Source organism: Macaca thibetana, chromosome 9 (assembly GCF_024542745.1).
Source record: "Macaca thibetana thibetana isolate TM-01 chromosome 9, ASM2454274v1, whole genome shotgun sequence".
Classification (NCBI taxonomy): Eukaryota; Metazoa; Chordata; class Mammalia; order Primates; family Cercopithecidae; genus Macaca; species Macaca thibetana.
The window spans coordinates 56,559,053-56,581,933 of record NC_065586.1 but is presented as its reverse complement, the minus strand read 5'-3'; the positions used below and the strand labels follow the sequence as shown (position 1 = coordinate 56,581,933).

General features: G+C 40.0%; 1 protein-coding gene and 1 long non-coding RNA gene across 23 annotated transcripts in view; one reads left to right on the top strand and one right to left on the bottom strand.

Moving 5' to 3' along the window:
* The window catches only part of LOC126962487 (uncharacterized), a 36,943-nt gene extending 24,944 nt beyond the window's left edge, over window positions 1-11,999 (top strand). Inside the window, exons 2-4 of the long non-coding RNA XR_007728698.1 lie at window positions 6,338-6,422; window positions 8,867-8,937; window positions 11,719-11,999. This is a non-coding gene — a long non-coding RNA (uncharacterized LOC126962487). The remainder of the gene's footprint in view (window positions 1-6,337; window positions 6,423-8,866; window positions 8,938-11,718) is intronic.
* Window positions 1-22,881, bottom strand: part of KCNMA1 (potassium calcium-activated channel subfamily M alpha 1) — a 762,662-nt gene that overhangs the window by 43,497 nt on the left and 696,284 nt on the right. For all 22 annotated transcript variants that reach the window (XM_050803364.1, XM_050803365.1, XM_050803369.1 and 19 more), the window contains one exon: window positions 608-721. In XM_050803364.1, coding sequence (XP_050659321.1) covers window positions 608-721 — 114 coding nt within the window. The remainder of the gene's footprint in view (window positions 1-607; window positions 722-22,881) is intronic.

Sequence of the window (22,881 nt, the reverse complement as noted above, 5' to 3'; positions counted from 1 at the left end):
ATGGCCAGGTTAGAAGTTAGCTTCTATTGTCCGACCAACATGGCCCTCAAAATCCCATCATTTTGGGGGCCAGAATGGCATTTGCTGAAAATGGCTTTTGGCTGAGATATTCAACTATAATACGTTAAATGTGGAGTTATTACACATTAGCCCAGGGCTTCTACCTTGTTTCCAAAATGGGTTTGGCTTAGATCCGAGGCTTTGCATATCAGTGGAGGGCTCAGATTGTAGGAGCTGTCCAGACAGAATGCTCAAAAGAGGTTCTTACAGTAAAAATCACCAGAAAGAATCCATAAACTAAGCCTTTCCTCCTTTCCTCTCCATTCCCAATTGTATGCCCCAATTGCAAATCCATCATCTCATGCTCCTTTGCAAACAGTGACCAGCATGAAGGAAACTGTCTATTCATCTCAGAAGAAAGATAGATCAGTTTTCCCTTCCAGTAATCTGCCATATTTCTACCCATACCTTTCTCCCAGCTCCCTCAAAACAAACCCCATAGCAGCTACAAAGTTGAAAGGGCTAAGAAACAAACCAACCTCCTCATATCCTTTGTGGTTTGAAAGAGAGAACAAAAATCCCCCCCAAAGCTGACATTGACCCCTACCTAGTTCAGTGATGATGGGGATGTTGACCCCAGTTGTGATGGATGGTTGACGTAACATCCCGTGCACTGGGCTGTTATCTGGAGAGGATCTATCCATTCCTGGAGGTGTGAACCCTGGAGGGAAACAGAGGAGGAATAAAAATCAGAGAAGTAGAAAATTTGGAAAGAGAGTACACTATATACACACAACCCAAAAATGTAGCTTATGCATTATTCACAGGTCAACAATTAGTATTCCCAGGATAAACTCTGATGAGTTTTTTATTCTTTAGAAGGACAAGGTAGGAAACCATTATAATCGTAACTCACTTCATAGTTCTCTAAAAAGTCCGGACTCCACACCAATTATTTATTCTGCTCATAAATTTTGGCTCCCATCTCTTTCCAGGGACACAGGAGAATTATCCCCTGTTCCCCCTTGCAGTTAGATATGGCTATGTGACACATGAAATGCTCTGGCCCATGAAAAGTGAACAGAGCAATGTATATCACTGCTGGTTCAGGTATTGGATGGCCATCTCTCTCTTCCCAGGCCATGGCAACTGTGAGGACACAGGTTACCATGGAGATGAAAGCTAGACAGCATCACTGGACAGTTGTCCAGACCCACAAAGCATTCTGAGTGAGTGAAAAATAAAGCTGTGTTGCTTTAATCCTCTGAGATTTGTTTGTTTGTTTGTTTGTTGTTACCACAACATAACCTAACCTGGCCTGACTGTTACCGTAAACCAATCAATTTCTTATCCTCTTGCTGGCGAGTGACTTAGGCCTCAGTTTTCACAGAGTTCTGGCCAATGGGAGGTGTAAGGAAATCTTCCTGGGGCTTTCAGGAAGTGTTTCTTTGCTCTTAAAAAGAAACACATAGGAAGAGATTCTCTTTTAATTTACTGAGCACTGTTTTATGTGCCTGTAGTGTCAGGAACTGAGGCACCAGCTAAGGGCATAACTAACTTAGTGATATTGGCTCAAGTGAATGACAGGAAAAGCTGTCCTGGAGTTCCTGGGGCAAGCAGCCTGGAGCCATCTCACCTCAGGATTTCTCACTATGTGAGATTTTATACACATAAACACACACACACACACACACGTATTTATACATATACATACACACAATATAATACGATGTACATATTTTATCTGTTTAAGCTAAATGGAGAAGGAGTTTACTTGCACCTAAATCCTCCTGACTGATGTATATGCCACCTGCTTATGGCTGATCCCTTGAACTTCTGAGCGTGCCCAACACAGACCACATAAGGTATATGTGGACACGGGAAAATTGGAAAGCAGCCTGCTGGGTCTCCAATTTTGCAGTTTGGGCTTCTTTGGGTCTTAGGTCCAAGTCCCAAATACATACCTGGATGAGGTTGGAACAACTGTAACTTTTAGTTTAGTGAGAGTGAGAAATATCCTGGCCAGGCAGAATGGCTGCCTCGTTAAGGTTTTGCATGGACACATATCAATATTAGAAATCCATTTACCTCCTGCATTCATCTGGTGAAAATTATTTTTTCTAATGAAGCATATGGCATCTCCACGCAAGTGGCAAGACCCAGTGCACTTACATTTAGATGACAGGCAAGCATTCACATTCACTTCGGTTTCTCATTTTTGCCTTCAGCAGAATGCTACATGGGCTTATCAATGAATTAGGGATGAATTTTAGGAACAAAGTCACTCGCTAAATTTCCAAGGACAAAACTCCAAATAGATTATTATGTGTCCAGATCCCTGACTCACTTTCCAGCAATGTGACAAGATTGTGTTGAGTCTGGCATTTTGGCTAGGTGTGAGTCAGGAATGAAATAAGGGAGCTCAATAATTGCCTATTGTTTTGGAGGTGCATAATGCATAAAATGCCAGAGAAATATAAAAGGGTTTCTTACTTTCTGCTCTCCTGTGTATACATTTCTTATCACTGAGTGCCATACTTTCAAAAAGAAAAACAAAGTTTTACTTAATATCCATTCCCTGACTGCACTTAAATTGACTCTTTACATTGATATACTATGAAAAGGGTAAGTCATTTGATTGACATTGTAGTGTCCATCTTTTCAAACTTTGGAATATGTGTTTTTCAGCCAACCACATAACCAAAAACATGCATTTTTAAATGCTAGCTATTTTCTTCCTCTAGGATGGTGAAGGGGAAACTAAACTGTTTTCATCAGAAGTTTCATTCAAAAGCATGAAAAACTGGAAGTGACAGCTGTGCAGATTCAGTGGATGTGACGTTTTTGAATTTCTTCAACTTGACAAGTAAACACCTTAAATCGGTAATGCTAGATGCATAATACATGGCCTGTATTTTGACATCCATCATCAAATGCTGACTTGAGAAAATACGGGTTTGTACGTCAAGGAATAGCACCCATAAAGCAGGGAGAAATGCAGGTCACACGATATTAGGAAAACTGTATTTCATTACAGAACTCGCAACAAGCCACAGCATCCTTTTATTTCATCTTATTTAAAGATTCCATTTTCAGCTGTGAAAAGACTCAATTCCTTTGCATGAAACCTTCATTTAGAAATGACATGCTTGCTTCATAGGCTTCTTTCATTTTGCTTTCATATTCCATTTTCCCCTTCAGTCACCAGGCCTGGTTCCATTAGCATCTGCAACTGACAAACTATGGTGGGTGTCCAAAGACATCTCTCCGTTGGAAGGCCTGACTCTCCCCCATGCGTGACTCCCCAGAAAAGTGTGCTTTTATTGGCAAGAAAACTTCATGCCTCTTTTTGCTTCCCTACTTTTCTAGTCACAAATTTTTAAAAGAAAAAGTCAACAACAACAGCAAAATTGGTTTCCTCTTTTTCCCTGGTATAGAGTTATGTTAAAAGTGAACACAATTTATTAGCATTGTTTCTTTCTTAGGGGTTCTGATATGGGAAGATGATAGTCAGAAATGGCAGGATGCCCCAGATTCCTTAAATGGCTTTGGAGAGAAGAGAAATTCAGGCACCTTCCATACAGGGATGAGGCAATTCAGCCTTTGATGCCACAGGATGGTATCCACCCCATTCCTCATAGCTGCATTTGATAAAGGGGCAGGTCTAAACTGTGGCCCAGTCTCTGACCGTCTTGCTCCCCTTCTCATTATTGCTTGCAGCCATGGTTATATCGTGGGTAGCACCTGAAGTCTCTCTACATTAAACAACACCCTAGTTCTGCATGTGAAAGCACTGGCACGTGGAATATACTCCAGGGATCTACAGCTAGAGAACAGTGAAACTGGGAAACACTCCCTTCATTAGTTAAACTAACACTTGGGAAATTAATTTTAGAAACAACCATATATTTTGCCAGAAAAGATGACTAAGAATATCACCATCAGAGACGTGGAATGAGAAGTCCTCAATCAGGAAAAGACTGAAGTTTAAATCATCCACAGTCAAAGCTATCATCAGATGGGCTCCTGATTCTTTAGCTATGTCCCCATAGCACTTTGTTGATCATGGCCACGGGAGGCAAGTTTTGTGCTAAAAATGACTTCCATATGTTTGTTGGCCATTTGTATATAACATCACTAATGATCAGGAAAATGCATATCAAAACCACAATGTGATACCACCTTATTCCTGCAAGAATGGCCATAATCAAAATTTCAAGAAACAGTAGATGTTTGCATGGATGCAGTGAACAGGGAACACTTCTACACTGCTGGCGGCAATGTAAACTCCTACAGCCACTATGGAAAACTCAAAGAACTCAGTGTGGAGTGTGGAGATTCCTCAAAGAACTAAAAGTACATCTACCATTTGATCCAGCAATCCCACTACTGGTATCTACCCAGAGGAAAAGAAGTCATTATTCAAAAAAGATACTTGCACATGCATGTTTACAGCAGCACAATTCACAATTGCAAAATCATGGAACCAACCCAAATGCCCATTAATCAATGAGTGAATAAAGAAACTGTAACATGATATATATATATATTGAATATATACATACAGTCATACAAAGGAATGAATTAACAACACCTGCAGTGACCTGGAAGAGATTGGAGACTATTATTCTAAGTGATGTAACTCGGGAATGGAAAAACAGACATTGTATGTTCTCACTGGTATGTGAGAACTAAGCTATGAAAATGCAAAGGCATAAGAATGATACAATGGACTTTGGGGTCTTAGGGGTTAAGAGTGGGAGGGGAACGAGGGATAAAAGACTACAAATGTGCAGTGTATACTGCTTGGGTGAAATGGTGCACCAAAATCTCACAAATCACCACTAAAAAACTTCCTCATGCAACCAAACACCACCTGTACCCCAATACCCCAATAACTTATGGAAACAATAAAAATAAAATAATAACTTCCAAAGACCACCTGACCTCCTTACACTGAAGTTTTCTCCCCACTCCAATCTTCAGTGGCCAGTGTGGCAGGCTTTCGTTATCTATTTTATTCATTCAGCATGAGGCATAAATGCCTTGACCAACTTTATCTCATGACAAGTATTCTCATTCCATATACTGTATAAGAACTTTAGGTCAGAGACTGGATTTTCATTTCTTCGAACTTCCCAGATTATCTACAAAATGCCCAGCACATAGAAAAGAAATAGAATGAAATTGTTAACAGCATGGGCTGTAAAGTCAGGTGTCATGGATTCAAATTCTGGCACCTCCACTTATGAGCCATGGCACTATAAACATTGTGCAGAGTCTCTCCAAGTCTGCTTCTCCATCGATAAACCAGAAATACCTCCTACACAGGACAATTGTAAGGCTAAAATAAAATAAAATAAAATAATGTATTGAAAACATTTAGTACAATACCTGGTATGAAGCAAGTACTCAAAAATGCTGGCTACCAATATTAATATTTTATTAGACATACATTAAGTATTATGGATCACTTCCCCTTCCATATGGACAAAGAACTGAAGAAGTATTTAGTAGATTCTTAAAAAAGAATTTTTACACAGAGAAAATCCTAGAATATTAATGAGAAGGCAATGAGCATTGTGTGTGTGTGTGTGTGTGTGTGTATATATATATATTCTATATACTGTATAAGAACTTTAGGAATATTGTGTGTGTGTATATATGTATACATATATGTATATGCATATATGTGTATATATGTATACATATATGTATATGCATATATGTGTATATACATATATGTATATGCATATATGTGTATATACATATATACACACACAATATTCCTAAAGTTCTATATGTATACATATATACACACACAAATATTCCTAAAGTTCTTATACAGTATATGTATACATATGTATACATATATACACACACACACAATATTCCTTATGTGATCATATGTGTATATGTGTATATACACACACACAATATTGTGTGTATATGTATATATATGTGATCATATGTGTGTATATATATACACACAGACACAATATTCCTTATGTGATTATAAGGAAAGAAGGACTATGGCTCAGACAAGATATACACAAGTAATGGCTGGAAAAGGGTTCCAGGACAATGTAAACCCAAGTGCATTAGAAAATAAGAAAGGCTCAATGGCATTGTTTTTATGAGACTCAAAGCAAAGGCAAGAATGCTCTAGATCTAAACTGGCTAATAATTGAGAATGAAGAAGAGAGAGGGAAGGCTGAAATAGAACCCCAAGAAAAAAATAGCCAACATTTATTGAGCGCTTACTATGTACTAAATGTTGCTCATGCAATAACTTTGGTTCTGAGAACCATTCTATTTATATACTACTATTTTTCAGAGGAGGAAACTGAAGCACAGAGAAGGTAACCTACTTGCACCAGGACATACATCTAGGAATTAGCAGATCTCAGAGCGGAACCCAGGTAAACAAGTCCCAGAGTCCCCTCTAAGCTGCCACGCCATATTGCTTCTTATGTGCCAGGTTGGGCTAAGGGTTTTTTCACAGGCCACCTTGTTTATTCCTCATAACAATCCCTGTGTGTTTAGGGATTGTTAATATTTGCATTTTGTAGAAGAGGAAAATAAGATTCGGAGCAGTGGCGTAACTGGCTCAAGCATACCCAATTGGTAAGTGGCTCCGGGAGCCGCAGCCAGGCAGTCTGACTTCAGACTCCTGACACCTGCAGGCTGTGCCGCATCCCTGACTTGGGTGCTGGCCTTCTCCTTCTAGGTATGGTCCCTGGCAGGCAAGTCTGAGGCCTGAGCCAGTCTTACTTTTTATTGTTTTCACTTTTAAACAATAGCAGATAACAACTGGGACCCATTGTAGTTATGCTTAACTTGCTGTGGTATGGCAGCATGCACAACTCAGTACATATAATAAATGCTTTATTACAGTACTTTTCCATGGGGGAAACACAAAGTACTTTCTAAATCTTCCCTAGTTAAATCCCCGAGCCTTTCCAGGGAGAGAGGGAGATGGAAATTCTTATCAATCATCTCCCCTAGAATAGATGGAGAAATGAAGGTAAGTGCTTCCCCCACCCCCATAGACTTAACATAAAGGAATTGGTTCAAATGGTGGGCCAAATTATCTTTTATTGTGTGCATATAAATGATGGTTAGAAATCCATATGCTACGTTAAACTAGGGAAATAAATTAGGCCGAGTCATCTAGGTTTGCTGAGACAGGTATTCAATATGAAGTTGTAAAAGGGAAAGATCACCTTTAAAAATGATCTATAAAGACATGTTAAAATCAAGAGAAACATCTCATATTACATCATCTATGAGATGAATTAAATTTCCTGTTAATGCCAGGAAAGAAAATCTCAAAGGCAAATGTCAGATGAAGTGCAGATCAATAAAAATATTTTGATAAGTAAATGCAACAATGCTATTTAACACATGATTGGCAACTGCTGAAACATAAATTATCCAAATTTCCCATTGCTGCTTATGGGAAAATTATGCAGATTAGAACTTGATTAGGCTTATATCATGAGACTCAATTTGGACTTTTAATCTATTAAGCTCCAATAAATGAGGCATCTGAATAGCTCCCCTGAGCAACTACGGTAATAGCCACAGCAGTCATTTCTGCAGTACGTATTCCAACAAATGCTTCAGCAGCTGAAGTAAAGAAAATTCCATGTATAGAAGTACAATTGCTCTCTAACTTGTAGGGGAGGAAAGTCCATGCACACAGGGTTGATTTGGGAAATAGGTTTTCGGAAATGACTGCAAGAAAAATCTAGCCAAAGGAAAAACCTCAGTTAAACCTTGTAATATTTTTTCACAGTAGTTTTCAGTGGCTTCCCATGAAGCTAGAATCCAGAGTCAGGAAGGCCAGGCAGCTGACCATGTTTACTAAATTTAAAAAAAGATTATTTACCACGGCAGCAGCTTCTCCTGAAACTCCCCAAAGGCTACCCCAACAGGGTAGAGGTAGCCCTCAGCAAGGTGCTGGGAGGTCAATGTCAAGGAGGGAAGTGGGGAAATGCCCCTGCCAATTTGTGACTCCCCCGCACAAAGCCTAATGACAGTGCTTGGAAACTGTATAAACAGACAATTCTGTGACTCCTGAGCCACAACGTAAGGTGTCTTTTGCCTCTTCAGCAATCATTCTATGCTAGAGATACGAGAGCTTTCAAAATCCTCTCATCAATTCCTCCATTCTTCAAATGAAGAAACTGAGGCTTGAAGTGGAGAAGTTATTATATCCAAGGTCACAGAACCAGTTAGCAGCAGAACCATGATAGTTGATATCTGCTGTTTTCTGTTCCTTTTTAACCCCTTCCATGCATAAGAAACCAAATCCACAGTGTTTGTTGGGGGTGCAGGGAAGAAACTCTGCCCCCACCCTGGAAACAGGAGTGGCAGCGTGAAGCCAGGCATCCTGACTTCACAGGGCCACTGATGATCTTGCATAATCCGGGTCACATCATCGGTTTATAGATGGATCTGTCCCCCTCAATCTAGGGCCTGTCCATGTTCTCCCCAGGACCTTATTTAAAAGATGGTAAAGGTGCTGTGGTTGCAGTCAGGAGCCTGCAGGTGTGGGGTTGCTGGCGAGCAGTTAGCCCACCTTGGGGTGCATGAAAACAGGGCAAATGAACCAAGAGGTGGAGAGAATGAGAGAGAGCTCTATCGTTGTTCAACTTCCTGCACCCAAATGTGCCTAAAACCAGAGGCATCCCAGTTACATGTCTCTGTTTTTACTTAAGCCTTTTTGCATTGGATTTCACTTGCGCCAAAATGTCCTAGCTAGTACAACAACTGAGAAAAATCTCCATTCTCTTCATGGTGAAATGATGCACGCAGGCCTGATTTTCTACTGAAACCAATGACCACATCTTCATTTAAGGTTTCCTGCTTGTTTCCAGTGACCAGGGACAAGACCTGGCTTAATACTCTCCTCATTTCTTTCCATTTACAGTAAGTAACATTGACTTTTTTAGCAGTACATTTTTTTAAGAGTACTTTTTTTTTTTTGTCTTTGATTAGCACCTTTGGAAGTTGACTCCACCCACTGAATAAAGTGCCCCATCCTTTTTAGAGTTTACATTTTGGGTCCAACCCAAACCAAAGAAAGTTAAACCAACCAACCAAACAAAACTTCTCTGTAGTTATTTGCCCATTAAGCTTTGTAAAATATATTCAGCTCTTAGACAAGTCTCACACACATGAAACAAATACATTTACAGTACTTGTCTCTCCAAGCTGACAGTCTCTTTCCTTAGAATTAGCTTAAAGAGCTTACTGTGTAAGATGTTTCTCAGAACGGTTGGTTAAGGGGAGGAAGGAAGAAAAAAAGGAAGAAAAAGACAAAGCTAGTAACAACTCAAACACACCTAAAACTACAGATTCCGAGAGAAACCTAATATTCACCTGGTCTAATGTCTCCATTTACTCAAGAGCGCATGGTATCAGTGCATTTTCCACAACATCTCAACTTCTCAGTTTTGCCTTCTCCTAATTCATCTTACAATTTAAAAATAAGACAGGTCAGGTGCAGTGGTTCACGCCTGTAATCCCAGCACTTTGGGGGCCAGCGTGAGTGGATTGCTTGAACTCAGGAGTTCAAAACCAGCCTGAGCAACATGGTGAAACCTCATCTCTACTAAAAAAAAAAATACAAAAATTAGCTGTGCGTGGTAGAGTGTGCCTGTAGTCCCAGCTACTTGGGAGGCTGAGATTGGAGGATTGCTTGAGCCAGGCAGGCAGAGGTTGCAGCAAGCCAAGATCATGTCATTGTACTCCAGCCTGGATGAAACAGTGGGACCCTGTCTCAAAAAATAAAATAAAATAAGACATACTTGCTTGGTCAGTATGGATCAAACGACTTACAATTTTACCTCCACTTTGACCTAAGCAATTGTACTTTAAAAATATGTGTACAATAAACATACGTGTGCATGTGTCTTTATACCAGCATGATTTATAATCCTTTGGGTATATACCCAGTAATGGGATGGCTGGGTCAAATGGTATTTCTAGTTCTAGATCCTTGAGGAATTGCCACATCGTCTTCCACAATGGTTGAACTAGTTTACAGTCTGTGGCACTATTCACAGCGGCAAAGACTTGGCACCAACCCAAATGTCCATCAGTGACAGACTGGATTAAGAAAATGTGGCACATATACACCATGGGATACTATGCAGCCACAAAAAAGGATGAGTTCGTGTCCTTTGTAGGGACATGGATGAAGCTGGAAACCATCATTCTCAGCAAACTATCGCAAGGACAAAAAAACCAAACACCGCATGTTCTCACTCATAGGTGGGAATTGAACAATGAGAACACTTGGACACAGGAAGGGGAACATCACATACTGGGGCCTGTCATGGGGTGGGGGGAGAGTGGAGGGATAGCATTAGGAGATAGACCTAATGTAAATGACGAGTTGATGGGTGCAGCACACCAACATGGCACATGTGTATATAACATACTTTATATAATAAAGTATGTTATATACAAAATATATATATGTGTGTGTGTATACCCATAATTTCCTTATATTAAAAATTTGGCTGCCAGGATCTTCATTCATAGGTATTAAGTAACAACATTCCATTGAAAACAACATGAATGTCAAATTTTAGGGAAATTGGTTAAGTATGCATCCACTAAAAATAATGCAGGAAAACATTTCATGACAGAAAAATGGTCATGATAAAATCTTTGTGGAAAACCACAGGTAACATACTAACATGTACGATCCATTTTTTGAGGGTAAAAGTATTTATATCTATGGAAATCAGACTAATATGTCAACTTTCTTATGCCTGAGCAGTAAAATTACAGGGAATGTGCATTTTCTTTTTGGTTTCTATAATTGCTAAATTTTCTAAAATAAACACATTTTATTTATGCAATAAAAAAAATTTCAAAAATTATAAATTGATTTCAAAGTCCCTGAAATCTCGAAACCTCATGTGATCCCTATGGGTTGAGAGCAGCTGATGAACATGATGGATGGACACAGCTGGTTCATCTGTAAGGGTCTGACAACTCTTTGAACATTCACTTGATTTGGCAGTTAAGGAGACTGAAGTTCTGAGATGGAAGTGATCAGGCCAAGGTTACAGAGCAAAGGGGCTTTAAAAGAACAGGGCCCAGAGAAAGTTTTCAGGCTTCCAAGTTCTCTGTTATTTCAGTCTCCCACCATCTTGTAAGAGCTACTGAATCTCAAAGCAGAGGTCACTTACGTAAAGCACACGTGGGCAGTGAAGAGCTGAAGAAACCCACAATGCACACAGGGGAAGGGAGGAGCAGTCAGAGCTAGTTTCCAACACAGATGGAATGTGGCACCTGCTGATTCCCATCCCTGCTCCCACCAACCTTACCCGTTTCAGAAAGGCTGTTCCCCCTCTTCCCTCCCAACCCACCTCCTGCCGCTTCTTTACCTCTTCCAGGAAGTCTGCCTCGAATAACTTCCCACATTTCATTACTTTACAAAGATGTTTTTCTCTGCTTTTTTTTCCCATCCCCTTTATTATTTTAAAATGTATGAATTACTACTAAATATGTATGAATTACTACATATTAATATTTAAATATTTTTAAGTATCTTTAATTCTCTATGTTTTATCTTCACATACTCATTGCATTCCCCAATTTCAATATGGCATAGCTTATATTAGTCTTTCTTTATTGTTCTTATTTATTCTTAATTCCTGTTCCGGGACCTTCCCTGTTTGCTGCCACCACAAGAGGACAAAGGCTGTTTTGCCACTGACATGGGATCTCCTCTTTCATGATGGATCACATTTCCAGTAAACTAGAGGCTTACTATGCCATGGAAAAGGCAGATATATACATTACAAGACAGTGATAACAAGCGGATACTAATAAAACGCACAGACATCCCCCCTCATGCTGCCAAGACTATATACCATTTTCTTTCCATTACATCCATTTTTTTCTCCCCTTTTGTGAGCATTAATCAAAGAAATGCAAAGAGCTCATTAAAGTGATAGATTGACTGAAAATGTAACCACCTTTTCATTATAAACAGTTTCTTTATGTTCTTGGTGCTATGGACTTTGTTTTTTAGCATTTGTCATGTAGTTCAAATGTCCTTTTACATTTAAACACCCAATGCCAAATGGGCCCCAGTTGTTTGGTTTAGTATAAAACGATGGCCAGCACAGCAGAAACCAGAACTACAAAATCACAAGCAAAGTATAACATCCATCTCTTAAGCACACAGAAAATTAAGTCGCTGTAAAAGATGGGTTTGCCAAGTGATCCAAGGCCTTGCCATGAAATTCAGGAAAGCAGAATCGCATCACCAACGACTTTCAGCCAGCTGTCTCTGAATGGTTCTAGAGACAAGACGCCTGGCCCAAGATAGTGCCAAGGTTCCAAACATTTGATAGTTCTTTGAAAGAAAGATTTTTTTTTTCTTAAGTGTTAAAGTGTTTCCTGTATATATGTTTATGCTGGCAGATGAATATGTAACTGGGATCTTGGATCTTGGGGTCAGGCATTCCCACATACATACACACATAAATCTTCACTAGACGAGGGTTTGGTGCTGGTTTGACTCTGAGCATCTCTCTGTACAGCATGGTCAATAACTTTTGACCACTACCTGAAATAAGTCATACCATTTGCGGTCTAGAACTTGAACACTGTGGCTACATTGAATGAGTTTGGGTCCTTCCTCTTTCTGTTTCTAGTTTGTGATTTGGGGCAATTTATTTAAATTTTGTGTCTCAGTTTCCTCATCTGCAAAATGAAAGAGGAAGATGTCATGAAGATTGAATGAGTTAATAATAATAATACAGGGAAAGTGCTTACAACAGCACCTGGCACAGAGCATGTACTTCATCAGTACTAATTATTATTTATCAACAACAGGGTTGTAAGCTGACAGAGAAAACAAAACACATGGGTTTTAGTCCCAGGTCAACTCCTACCTCTCTGTAAGAATGTAGAAGGATTCCACGTCTTATCCAAACTCAGTTCTCCTATCTGTAAAATGAGGTAGTAGCAATGTTCCCAATCCCTTTAGATTATTGTGCATCATACATAATATTGAAATCATGATAATTCTGTGTTTAGCTACTCAATATTCAGGAATGTCTGTAGAGTCATTCATGGGGCTATTATTTTAAGGAAGTGGAACACAGGAGCCCTCTCTTCCAGGATCCTATCACATTGTCTGTATCAACAAACATATCAACATTTCATACAAGACATGCACACCAAATACATTAAACCACAACAACCATGTAGCTTGCACATCACAACTCCAGGCACGACATCATATCCTCTCTCAGGAGTAGCCCCTAAGGCATGATTCTCCCTCCAGGAGCCCTGCATCCTTTCCATTTGCTAACAGTCAAATCATTCATTTGCTGCCATGCAATCACAGTCATGGCAATGGCTGTGGCCCTTGGTGTCTTCATCTGTAAAATAAGAATGACTCTAAGGCCCTCTCAGCTTTGAGATTTATGTCTCTTTCATGACCCCAAATTTTAAAAGTGATTTCCAACAAAATAAGCTAGCAAAGGGAATCCAGAGGATCTCCTTTCAGACTCCCTCACAAGCTCTAGTGTAGATCCAGATTTTTTTATTCAGTTTTATACCTTTGCCCAGAGGACGAAACTTTACTTCCCAAACCAAGGAGAAGGATGTACTGTCTCCAAAGTTGCTCTAATGGCTGAGAAGACCATAAATAACCATTTATTAAACAAACACTATGGGTTGAAGGAAGAGAAACCACCACAATTAGGCCCCTGAGGCCTGCAGGCACAGTACATAACAATGGGACTCTCATAATCCAGGTAATATATAACCAGTTACTCCATTTTCTTGAAGTTATCTTCATAATCAAGATGCTATCCCAGCCATTGTGGGCTTTAGAACTATTTTTAATTTTAATTTAAAGAGCAATTAAAGAAAGACAATGGATACACAGGATAATAAAGTAAGTGATTAGCAGCATGCAAATGACAGAGGTTTAATGATAATATGGTTCTAGTCTCCAAACGGCTTGTCGAGAGAAGGCCCTTTCTACATGTGGTTGTTCAGCTAATGTGTCTCAACCCACAATTACAACATTGCTGACACCATTAACCAGTGAAACAACATCACTTCGCGAAATCCTTGTTGTCTCATTAAAAAGGAAAGGGTCAGGTAATTTACCAACGTTGTATGTCTAGTTTTGTTGTTGGTAATTAGCAAACATTACCCAGCATAGACTCCCACTGGGAACTAGAGGAACTTTGTGAAATATTAAAGAAGAAAGCCTTTATATTTCACCGGAAAATTGAAAAGAGGTGCAGTAATATTCTACCTGTCGTCTTTTTGCATTTAGGAAAAGGAAAACGCAACTTGGAACTCTTTAATTTCAGGAGAAATATTGAAAATGCATTGGGAAGTCACCATCCACATGAAGCCCCTGGATCACCATTGTATACTGGCAAATAGAATCTGTGTCCCTGTTTACAAAAGCGAGTTGGAGACGGGGGGATGGAGAAATTGCAAATTTCATCTTTATTGCTCTTACTTATGTTTTTTGAATTAATCTCCTTGAAATAGAAGAAAGGGGCAATAAAAGTTTTCTTTTTGAAACGCTGCAGGACTTAAATAAGCACCAGAATTGTTTATTCAGAAAAATATACACACACACACAGACACACACATTTAGACCTAAAGATAGAGGAAATATATTCCAGGGATGAGACTTCCTGCCTCCTTGCTTCCTAATGGAATCTTCCCCACACTGGAACTCAGAGCCCACCCCCAACACTGGCCAATGCTTGGTGTGTTGTCAGGGAGTAGAATGGTACCTTATTCTTTTTTTTTTTTTTTTTTTTTTTTTTTTTGAGACGGAGTCTGGCTCTGTCACCCAGGCTGGAGTGCAGTGGCGCCATCTCGGCTCACTGCAAGCTCCGCTTCCCGGGTTTATGCCATTCTCCTGCCTCAGCCTCCCGAGTAGCTGGGACTACAGGCGCCCGCCACCTCGCCCGGCTAGTTTTTTGTATTTTTTAGTAGAGACGGGGTTTCACCGTGTTAGCCAGGATGGTCTCGATCTCCTAACCTCGTGATCCGCCCGTCTCGGCCTCCCAAAGTGCTGGGATTACAGGCTTGAGCCACCGCGCCCGGCCAGTACCTTATTCTTTAAATGGAACTTTTGGAACATAAAACACATTCCAATAAATGTGAGCAGAAAATTATGAATTCATTAAACTACTTTGGTATCTTGTGCTATATATAATATTTATATTCCGACTATGGTAAAATATGCTTTAATATCTTTAGGCAACTATAAGGACTTAAATATTTATAAAATGGCTAAAGATAAAGTATGGCCCTCTTATTCCTACATACAGATGATGTAAGGCATGCAATCAAAGACAATAACACTCTCTGCCCATTTGTCATCTTAAAGGAGCCGATCAACGCGCCATCCCTCGTGTGCCATCTACATAAGAGTTGTTGCCGACACAGGCAACTCCAGAGGAGTCTGCGCCTTAAAAACTACCTAGAGTGCTATACTTCATAGAAAACAGGCCTTTCTGAAAATGGAGACAAAACAATAAATTTGCAGGCAAAACAGCTCCAAGAGGGGCTTCAAAATACTGCTGTATTTATCTCTGGGACATGTGGGAACAGGAAGCATTTTGATTTAATATTTCATAACATAGAGACAATTGCTTCCTTGCATGGTATATACTTAATGGTCATAGAAATGAGTTTTTTTAAAAAAAAAAAGTTTCAATATCTTAAATGCAAATAAATAAATAAGGAGACACACCTACATAATAGGAAGGGATTCCTTTGGAAATATGGAAAGACCCATATAATCCCAATAAAGAGAAAGCCACCATGAATTTATAATCACCTAGGGGCCTATTAAAAGTAGTTTTATAGATTAAGTGTGAAACCTCACCCTGATGTTCTTATTATTTACCTTCCTTGCTTGCCTGTAGGCCCATGGCCTGATTGATTTTCAAAATTCTTCCATTTCCTCTGCCGATTAGGTATTCAAAGAATTGTTTGTGCCCACCTGCCTTGACCTCTCAAATGGACACCTCCTGGTTTATTTTCCCAGCTCCACTAGCTCCCTGCTGGGAACCATGTGGAAGTTTGTGAATTTCTCATATATCCTGCATTTGCACAATGTCTGTTATATGCTTTCCAAACCTCCTAGCGATCATGCCTAGGAGAATGATTTATTCTATAAATAAATTTCTAAGATAAATTTCTATGGAAATGTAAGCTTTAGTAAATCAGCTGCCCTTATACAAGGATCAGAGATGGTTTCCTTGAGTAAGTAAGGGGCTAGGCCAGGGTTTCTTGACTTGGGCTGCACATTGGAATCACCGATGCATGCCTGCATCAGTGTCTAATTTAATTGCTCTGGAGTATGGCCTGAGCATTTCATGAAGGTTAAAAGTTCCCCAGGTGAGTACAACGTGCAGCTAAGGTTGAAAACCAGTGGGCTAGTTCAGAAGTAAATCCGCCCCTTTATGGTCAACTAATCTTTGACAAGGGTGTCAAGAACACACAATAGGGAAAGGACAGTCTATTCAATGAATAATGTTCAGGAAACAACATTTACATACAAAAGAGTAAACCTCAACACTTCTCTTACGGCATATACAAAAATCAAATGGATCAAAGACTTGAATGTAAAATCTGAAACCGTAAAACTCCTAGGAGAAAAAATAGGGGAAAAGCTCTTTGACATTGGTCTGAGCAATGATTTCTTGGATATGACACCAAAAGCACAGGCAACAAAAGCAAAAATAAAAAAGTGGGACTACATCAAACTAAAAATCTGCACAGCAAGGGAAACAATCAACAAAGTGAGAAGCCAACCTACCTAATGGGAGAAAATATTTTAAAACCACCTATCCAATAAAGGGTTAATATCCCACCTATATAAAGAATTCATATACTAAATAGCAAGAAAATAAATAACCTGATTAAGAAATGGGCAAAGGAACCTAATAGATATCTTTATAAAGAAGATATACAAATGGCCAACAAGTAGATATGAAAAGGTACTCAATATCACTCATCATCAGAAAAATGCAAATCACAATAAGATATCACCTCATACCCATTAAAATTGCTGTTACTGAAAAGACAAGTGATAACAAGTGTTGGTGAGGGTGTGGAGAAAAGTGAACCCTTGCACACTGCTGCTGGGAATGTAAATTGGTACAGCCCTATAGAAGACAGTATGAAGTTTCTATAAAAAATTAAAAATAGAACCACCACACGATTTAGCAATCCCACTTCTGGGTATATATCCAACGGAAATGAAATCAGTATCTCAAAGAGACATCTGTACCTCCATGTTTATTGCAGCACTATTCACAATAGCCAAGGTATAGAAACCACTGGTGCCCATTGATAGATGAGTAGATGAAAATATGGTCTGTGTGTGTATGTACCTACACACATATATAACGGAATATTATTCAGCCATTAAAAAAGAAAGAAATCCTGTCATTCAACAACATAGATGAACTGGAGAACATTATGCTAAGTGAAATAAGCCAGGTGTAGAAAGACAAATACTGTATGATCTCACTTATACATGGAATCTAAAAAGTTGAAACTCATAGAAGCCGAGAGTAGAACAGTGGTGGCCAGGGACTGTGGTGAGGGTCAGGGGAAATGGGGAGATGTTGGTCAAAGAATACAAACTTACCATTATAAGATGCATAAATTCTGGGCTGTAATGTACAGTATGGTGACTACAGTTGATAGTACTGTGCAGTACACTTGAAGTTTGCAAAAACAATAGATCTTAAGTGTCCTCATGATACACACCTGGGTGTGCACGCGCGCACACACACACACACACACACAATAGTAACTATGGGAGATGATGGATGTGTTCATTAACTTGATTTTGGTAGTCATTTCACAATGTATATGTATATCAAATCATCATGTTGTAAACCTTAAATACATACAATTTTCATTTGTCAGTTGTATCTCAATAAACCTGGAGGGGAAGAAAATCATTAGGGTAGGTAAACCTCTTAAATTTGTATATATTTATGTGTCTATGAGGAAGTAGGAGGAGGGTCACAGAGAAGATTTATTATTAGCTATTTAAAGGGGTACAAGACCCCTTTCCCAATTGAGAATTAATATGCTATAATAGATTTTCTGGCTGAGAGCCAAAATTACTGTTTTAAGAAAAAAAAAAAAAAGAGGCAAAGGAGGGAGGCCACGTGCCATCTGTCGACTAGGTGGAGTAGCATGGGTCCTGCTCTGGAAGGACGTCACTTTACCGGCATCAGGGCTCCTGCCACAACCAAATTCCAGAGGTTGGAAGTGTATGAGGTTTTTTGTCAGCGAGCTGTCCCAACTTCTGCTTTACAGAGCAGCCGGGTTGTGCGGCGCCATGCTAGCCTGTCTACGGAGGGGAAGAGCCCCATGCTCGCTGTTCATCTGCCCTAGTTCTTCCTCAACTCCTCTGTAGGTTTTTGTTAGTCTACCTCACCTGGGCTGCTCATCTTCCAAAGGTGTGTTGGTTTCTATCATCATCTATTTTCTATGCATATTTATAGACAAACCGATCAACAGTAATTCTGGCTGCTAGGTACAAGTGGATAACCCTAACTTATGATTTGTTAATCTGGGAGCACGAGGGGATTAAATAAAATAGTAAAATTGTAATAATAATAACAAAAATAGCTAACATTGCTTTATTTCTCCCATCCTAGGTAGGAAGTGCTTTAACAGCCATTCACTCAGGGTTGCCAGGTATGGTTGTGAAGGTTGGGCACTGCACAGTAGCTAATCTAAGTGGGTACCACTCATATCTATGGTCATTGTATATTTGCATATTTATGACAATAGAAAAGTGTAGTGTCCAAACATATTAGTACATTATCACCATTTTTTCAGCAGATAAAAATAAGGTGTCTTGAGACAAGAGTGACTTTTTCTGACTTACTTAAAGGTACTGTGTGGACAATAGAAAGCCCTGTATCTCATTGAATTCTCATAGTCATTTGATGAGCCAGGTGCATTTGGTATTCTTAGTGAGAAAATTGAGATACAAAGAGGTTAAGTAATTTTCCCAGGCCTAGTAAGTGGCAGATCTGGGATTCAAACCCAAGCTGTCATTCCAGACCCCACATGTGCCATGACTGAACTTGACTGCAAAGTGCTATTTCTACAGTCCTTGATGTTTAATAACTTTTCTGTAGTCATCATGTCTTTGTATTCACACACTGATCCCTCGGTGTTTTGAGGTGGGGTCATTTTAATAAACCCCATCTTATAGATGAGGAAATGAAATCTGGAATCTTGATTATGTCAAATTGCATATGATGGACAGAACCAGGGTTTAAAACCTGTTCTTTAACCCTCCATGACTGCATCATTACTCTGACAGCCACGCTTGTGATTCACCATCGTGAATCAGAGCAACAAAACCCATCTTCCAAGTTCCTCCTGCTCCAGTCTACCGCTAAGAGGAATGTTCATTTCTACATGGCCAGGGAAGCTCTCAGGAAGCATTCACAGCTCCCTCGAGGAGAAAGCAGTGATATTTTCTGCCCTTTGTTGAACTTTGGAGGTCTCAGTCCTACAGCCTTGGGCCGTGGGTTGTTACTGTGTAATAGTACACCCAGCGAGGGCAGTCAAAGGTTGAGGACCAGGAGCTATTAGTAAAGGTTAAGGGAATAGGACAGTTTATACTAGAGACAACCTGGCCATCTGACAAGGGGTCCTACACACAAGTGCAACATCCTTGATCTCTGTAACCCCTGTCCAGTGCCCAGTTGTCAAATGAAGGGAGACTAAAGCCTGGAGGGAAAGTGTCGGTTTTTAATAAAGGTATTTGGCTGCTTTATCTCATTTGAGGGCACGCTAAGAGAGAACAGGCTGCAAACAACAGCAGGATTAAATCATTTATTCATGTATTCATCCCCTCCACAAACCTCTACTAAGTGTCTACTAGGTGTGAGGTGCTGTGCTAAGCATTTAAAAAGATTTCTGGCAGTTGGTGAGAGTGAAGAGGTCAGCAAAACAATAGAACAGGCTCTTCTTTGGAGGATCTATTCAGGTTAACAGTGGACCCACCGACAAGCATTTCCTTTGACATAGTGAGCCCTTTAAGTCCCTCGGTTATACCATTAGTACACAAATAGCCAGGTGACCCTCTGCGAAATACACTTGGCCTTTCCTGTTTCTATGCCTTCTATTACTCAGCTTCAGCCTTTTCCACATGCCTTTATTTATGTTAATCACACTTATTTTCAAATCCCAGTCCCTTTACTCTGCATTCCTTCCTGACTACCACAGCCCAAAGCCACCTCTGCCTTCCTATAACACATTGCGTGGCAGCAACCATGGGGCACTGAAAACATCTGGTAGAACATCTCTCCTGGAGATCTGTAACAAGATGCTCAAGGACTATCCTGCTTTTCTAGAATTCAGAAAATAATTTTCCTCCAGACCATTCCATGAAGTATAATTGAAGCATTTAAGGACTAGCCCTATCCTTAAATGTTCAATAAATCCAGAACTACAGTCATTTAAAAATCAGTTGGATTCTTTGCAGGGTCACTTTTTTTGTTTTTGTTGTTTGTTTGTTTTGCTTGTTTGTTTGTTTTGTTTTGTTTTTGTGATAGAGTCTCACTCTGTCGCCCAGGCTGGAGTGCAAAGGCGCAATCTCGGCTCACTGCAACCTCCACCTCCTGGGTTCAAGTGATTCTCCTGCTTCAGCTTCCAGAGTAGCGGGGACTACAGATGTGAGCCACCACACCTGGCTTATTTTTGTACTTTTAATAGAGATGGGGTTTCACCATGTTGGCCAGGCTGGTCTCAAACTCCCAACCTCAGGTGATCCACTTCAGCCTCCCAATGTGCTGGAATTACAGGCGTGAGCCACTGTGTCTGGCCTCAGAGCCACTTTTTTATTTTATTTTATTTTTCTTGATATGGAGTTTCACTCTTGTCACTTTTAAGAAAAGAAGTAAAGTTTTAAAGACTGCTCATGAGTTTCTGCCTATAAGAGAATGGGTGAAGATAAAAATGCACTGAATGACTGGCTAGATTTATCTGCCAGCTTGAGGCATCTGTGCTATCTTCACAGCAGGTGTATTGAATGAAATGACTCACACTCTGAATGAGGAATACGCTGGAATGTTCCAAGCCCTGTATCATTAAGTATGTGTGTCAAAGTTGTTCCATACAACTTATTTTGTTTCTGTTCCTTTTGCCTATAGATCCCATTACCTCTACGACAGCATAGACTATGGAGAGAACAGGAGCACTAACCTCAGGCATAGGATGCAAACCAAACTGACACTCAGGATACGGTAGTTGACCTATCCTTATCCAGAATTTCATGAGGTGTCTTAGAGGGTCCATGGGATTACAAGACTTCCTTTACTTTTTTCTGATTTTACAGCTGTGCTTCCCCCCATAAGACAATATCTCTGGATCATTTTCTGAGCCTAGGCTTTGGGCACTACAGTGGTCTTTTCATTCTCATCTGCCGCCTGTCATGGAAACTTCCACTTGAGCATGGAAGGAGTAAATAAAAACTGAAAATATTCTTTAAGTTTCTTCACAAAGAAAGTAACAGCTGGGTCTCAAATATTCCACCCTTTTCCTGACAGCTCCAAAGTCCAATCTGTATTCACACGGAAAATAGAAAAGAAAGGCTCCAACAGTCATACTGTTCACAGAGACAGGCTAAGCACAATGCTTCACATTGCACCCAGATTTACTCGTTTGTCCAGCGGTAGTAGCAAGAAAGACTCAAACCAACAGAATCTTAGTACCTCTCATTGTTGGAACAGCTAGGGTCAATGGCTCAAAAAACGGGGATTCATGGAGACAAGAACCGTTGAAAACAAACTTCAGCCCCTTGGGTGCAAGGACCAGTTTAGAAGTGAGGCTGGCACACCTTGAGCACTTTCATCCCCCTGAATGTTTGTCCTGGTGGTGCCCCCGTGACCCCTGAAAGTACATGTATATCTTCAGGCCCATTCTCATCAGGATAACACTTGCCTTTTATGAGACAGGCTGATGTGCTGAGAAAAGCATGGACTTGGAAATCAGATGTTTGGAGATCAACTCCACGTGCCCTTGACTAGCTATGAGGCTATGGGAAAGGTCCCTAATTTCCCCGAGCCTCTGTTTTCTCATCTGTAAAATGAAGGGGGTAACTCTCCCTCAGCAGATTGTCAGGGAGATTAAAAAAGATATTACACAGGAATGTGCCTGGTGTATAGTTCACCTGAAAAAAAAAAATTACATTTTTTTTAAAGAGGCATTAACCAGGCACACAAGTTTTGAGGAGTAAACTGGCACATGAGAGCCAGATGCTAAAACCCTAAGTTCAGTCCAACCCCAACACCACCCCACATCTGCTTTCTGTCTCTGAAGCTAAGATTTCCCTTCACAACAGTTGTCCCAAGCCAGGTCTGAGTGGGGATGCCCTCCATGCATGCAATTGGAAGGAAAAGATTATTTTGTCTGTTTTTACTTTTTCTTCTGCAATCCACTCTCCAAGAAAGTCTTTTATGTATGGAGGGCATAAAACCCTCCATGAGTTCAGAAAGTAGCCCAAGTTTCTCAGTCTCTTATTACAGCTGCTGCTGTTGTTTTTCCTTGTTTCTTTTGCTAGGAATACATTACCAGAATAGTAAATGGCAGGGTTAAAGAGGATCTCTCATGTGATGAAATACGCTATATAGGAAAAATTCTCCTAAGTTGAAGTCATTTAGAAAACAGCTGCAATTGCTGCTTTGCTGAAATACGTCTGCACCTGAGATTCTTGTGATGAGATTCATCTTGTGATGTCCACAGAAGAAATGTAACAGGGCAGTCCCCTTTCTGTACTTGAGACCTGCTCAGAGCCCTAAGCCAGATTTT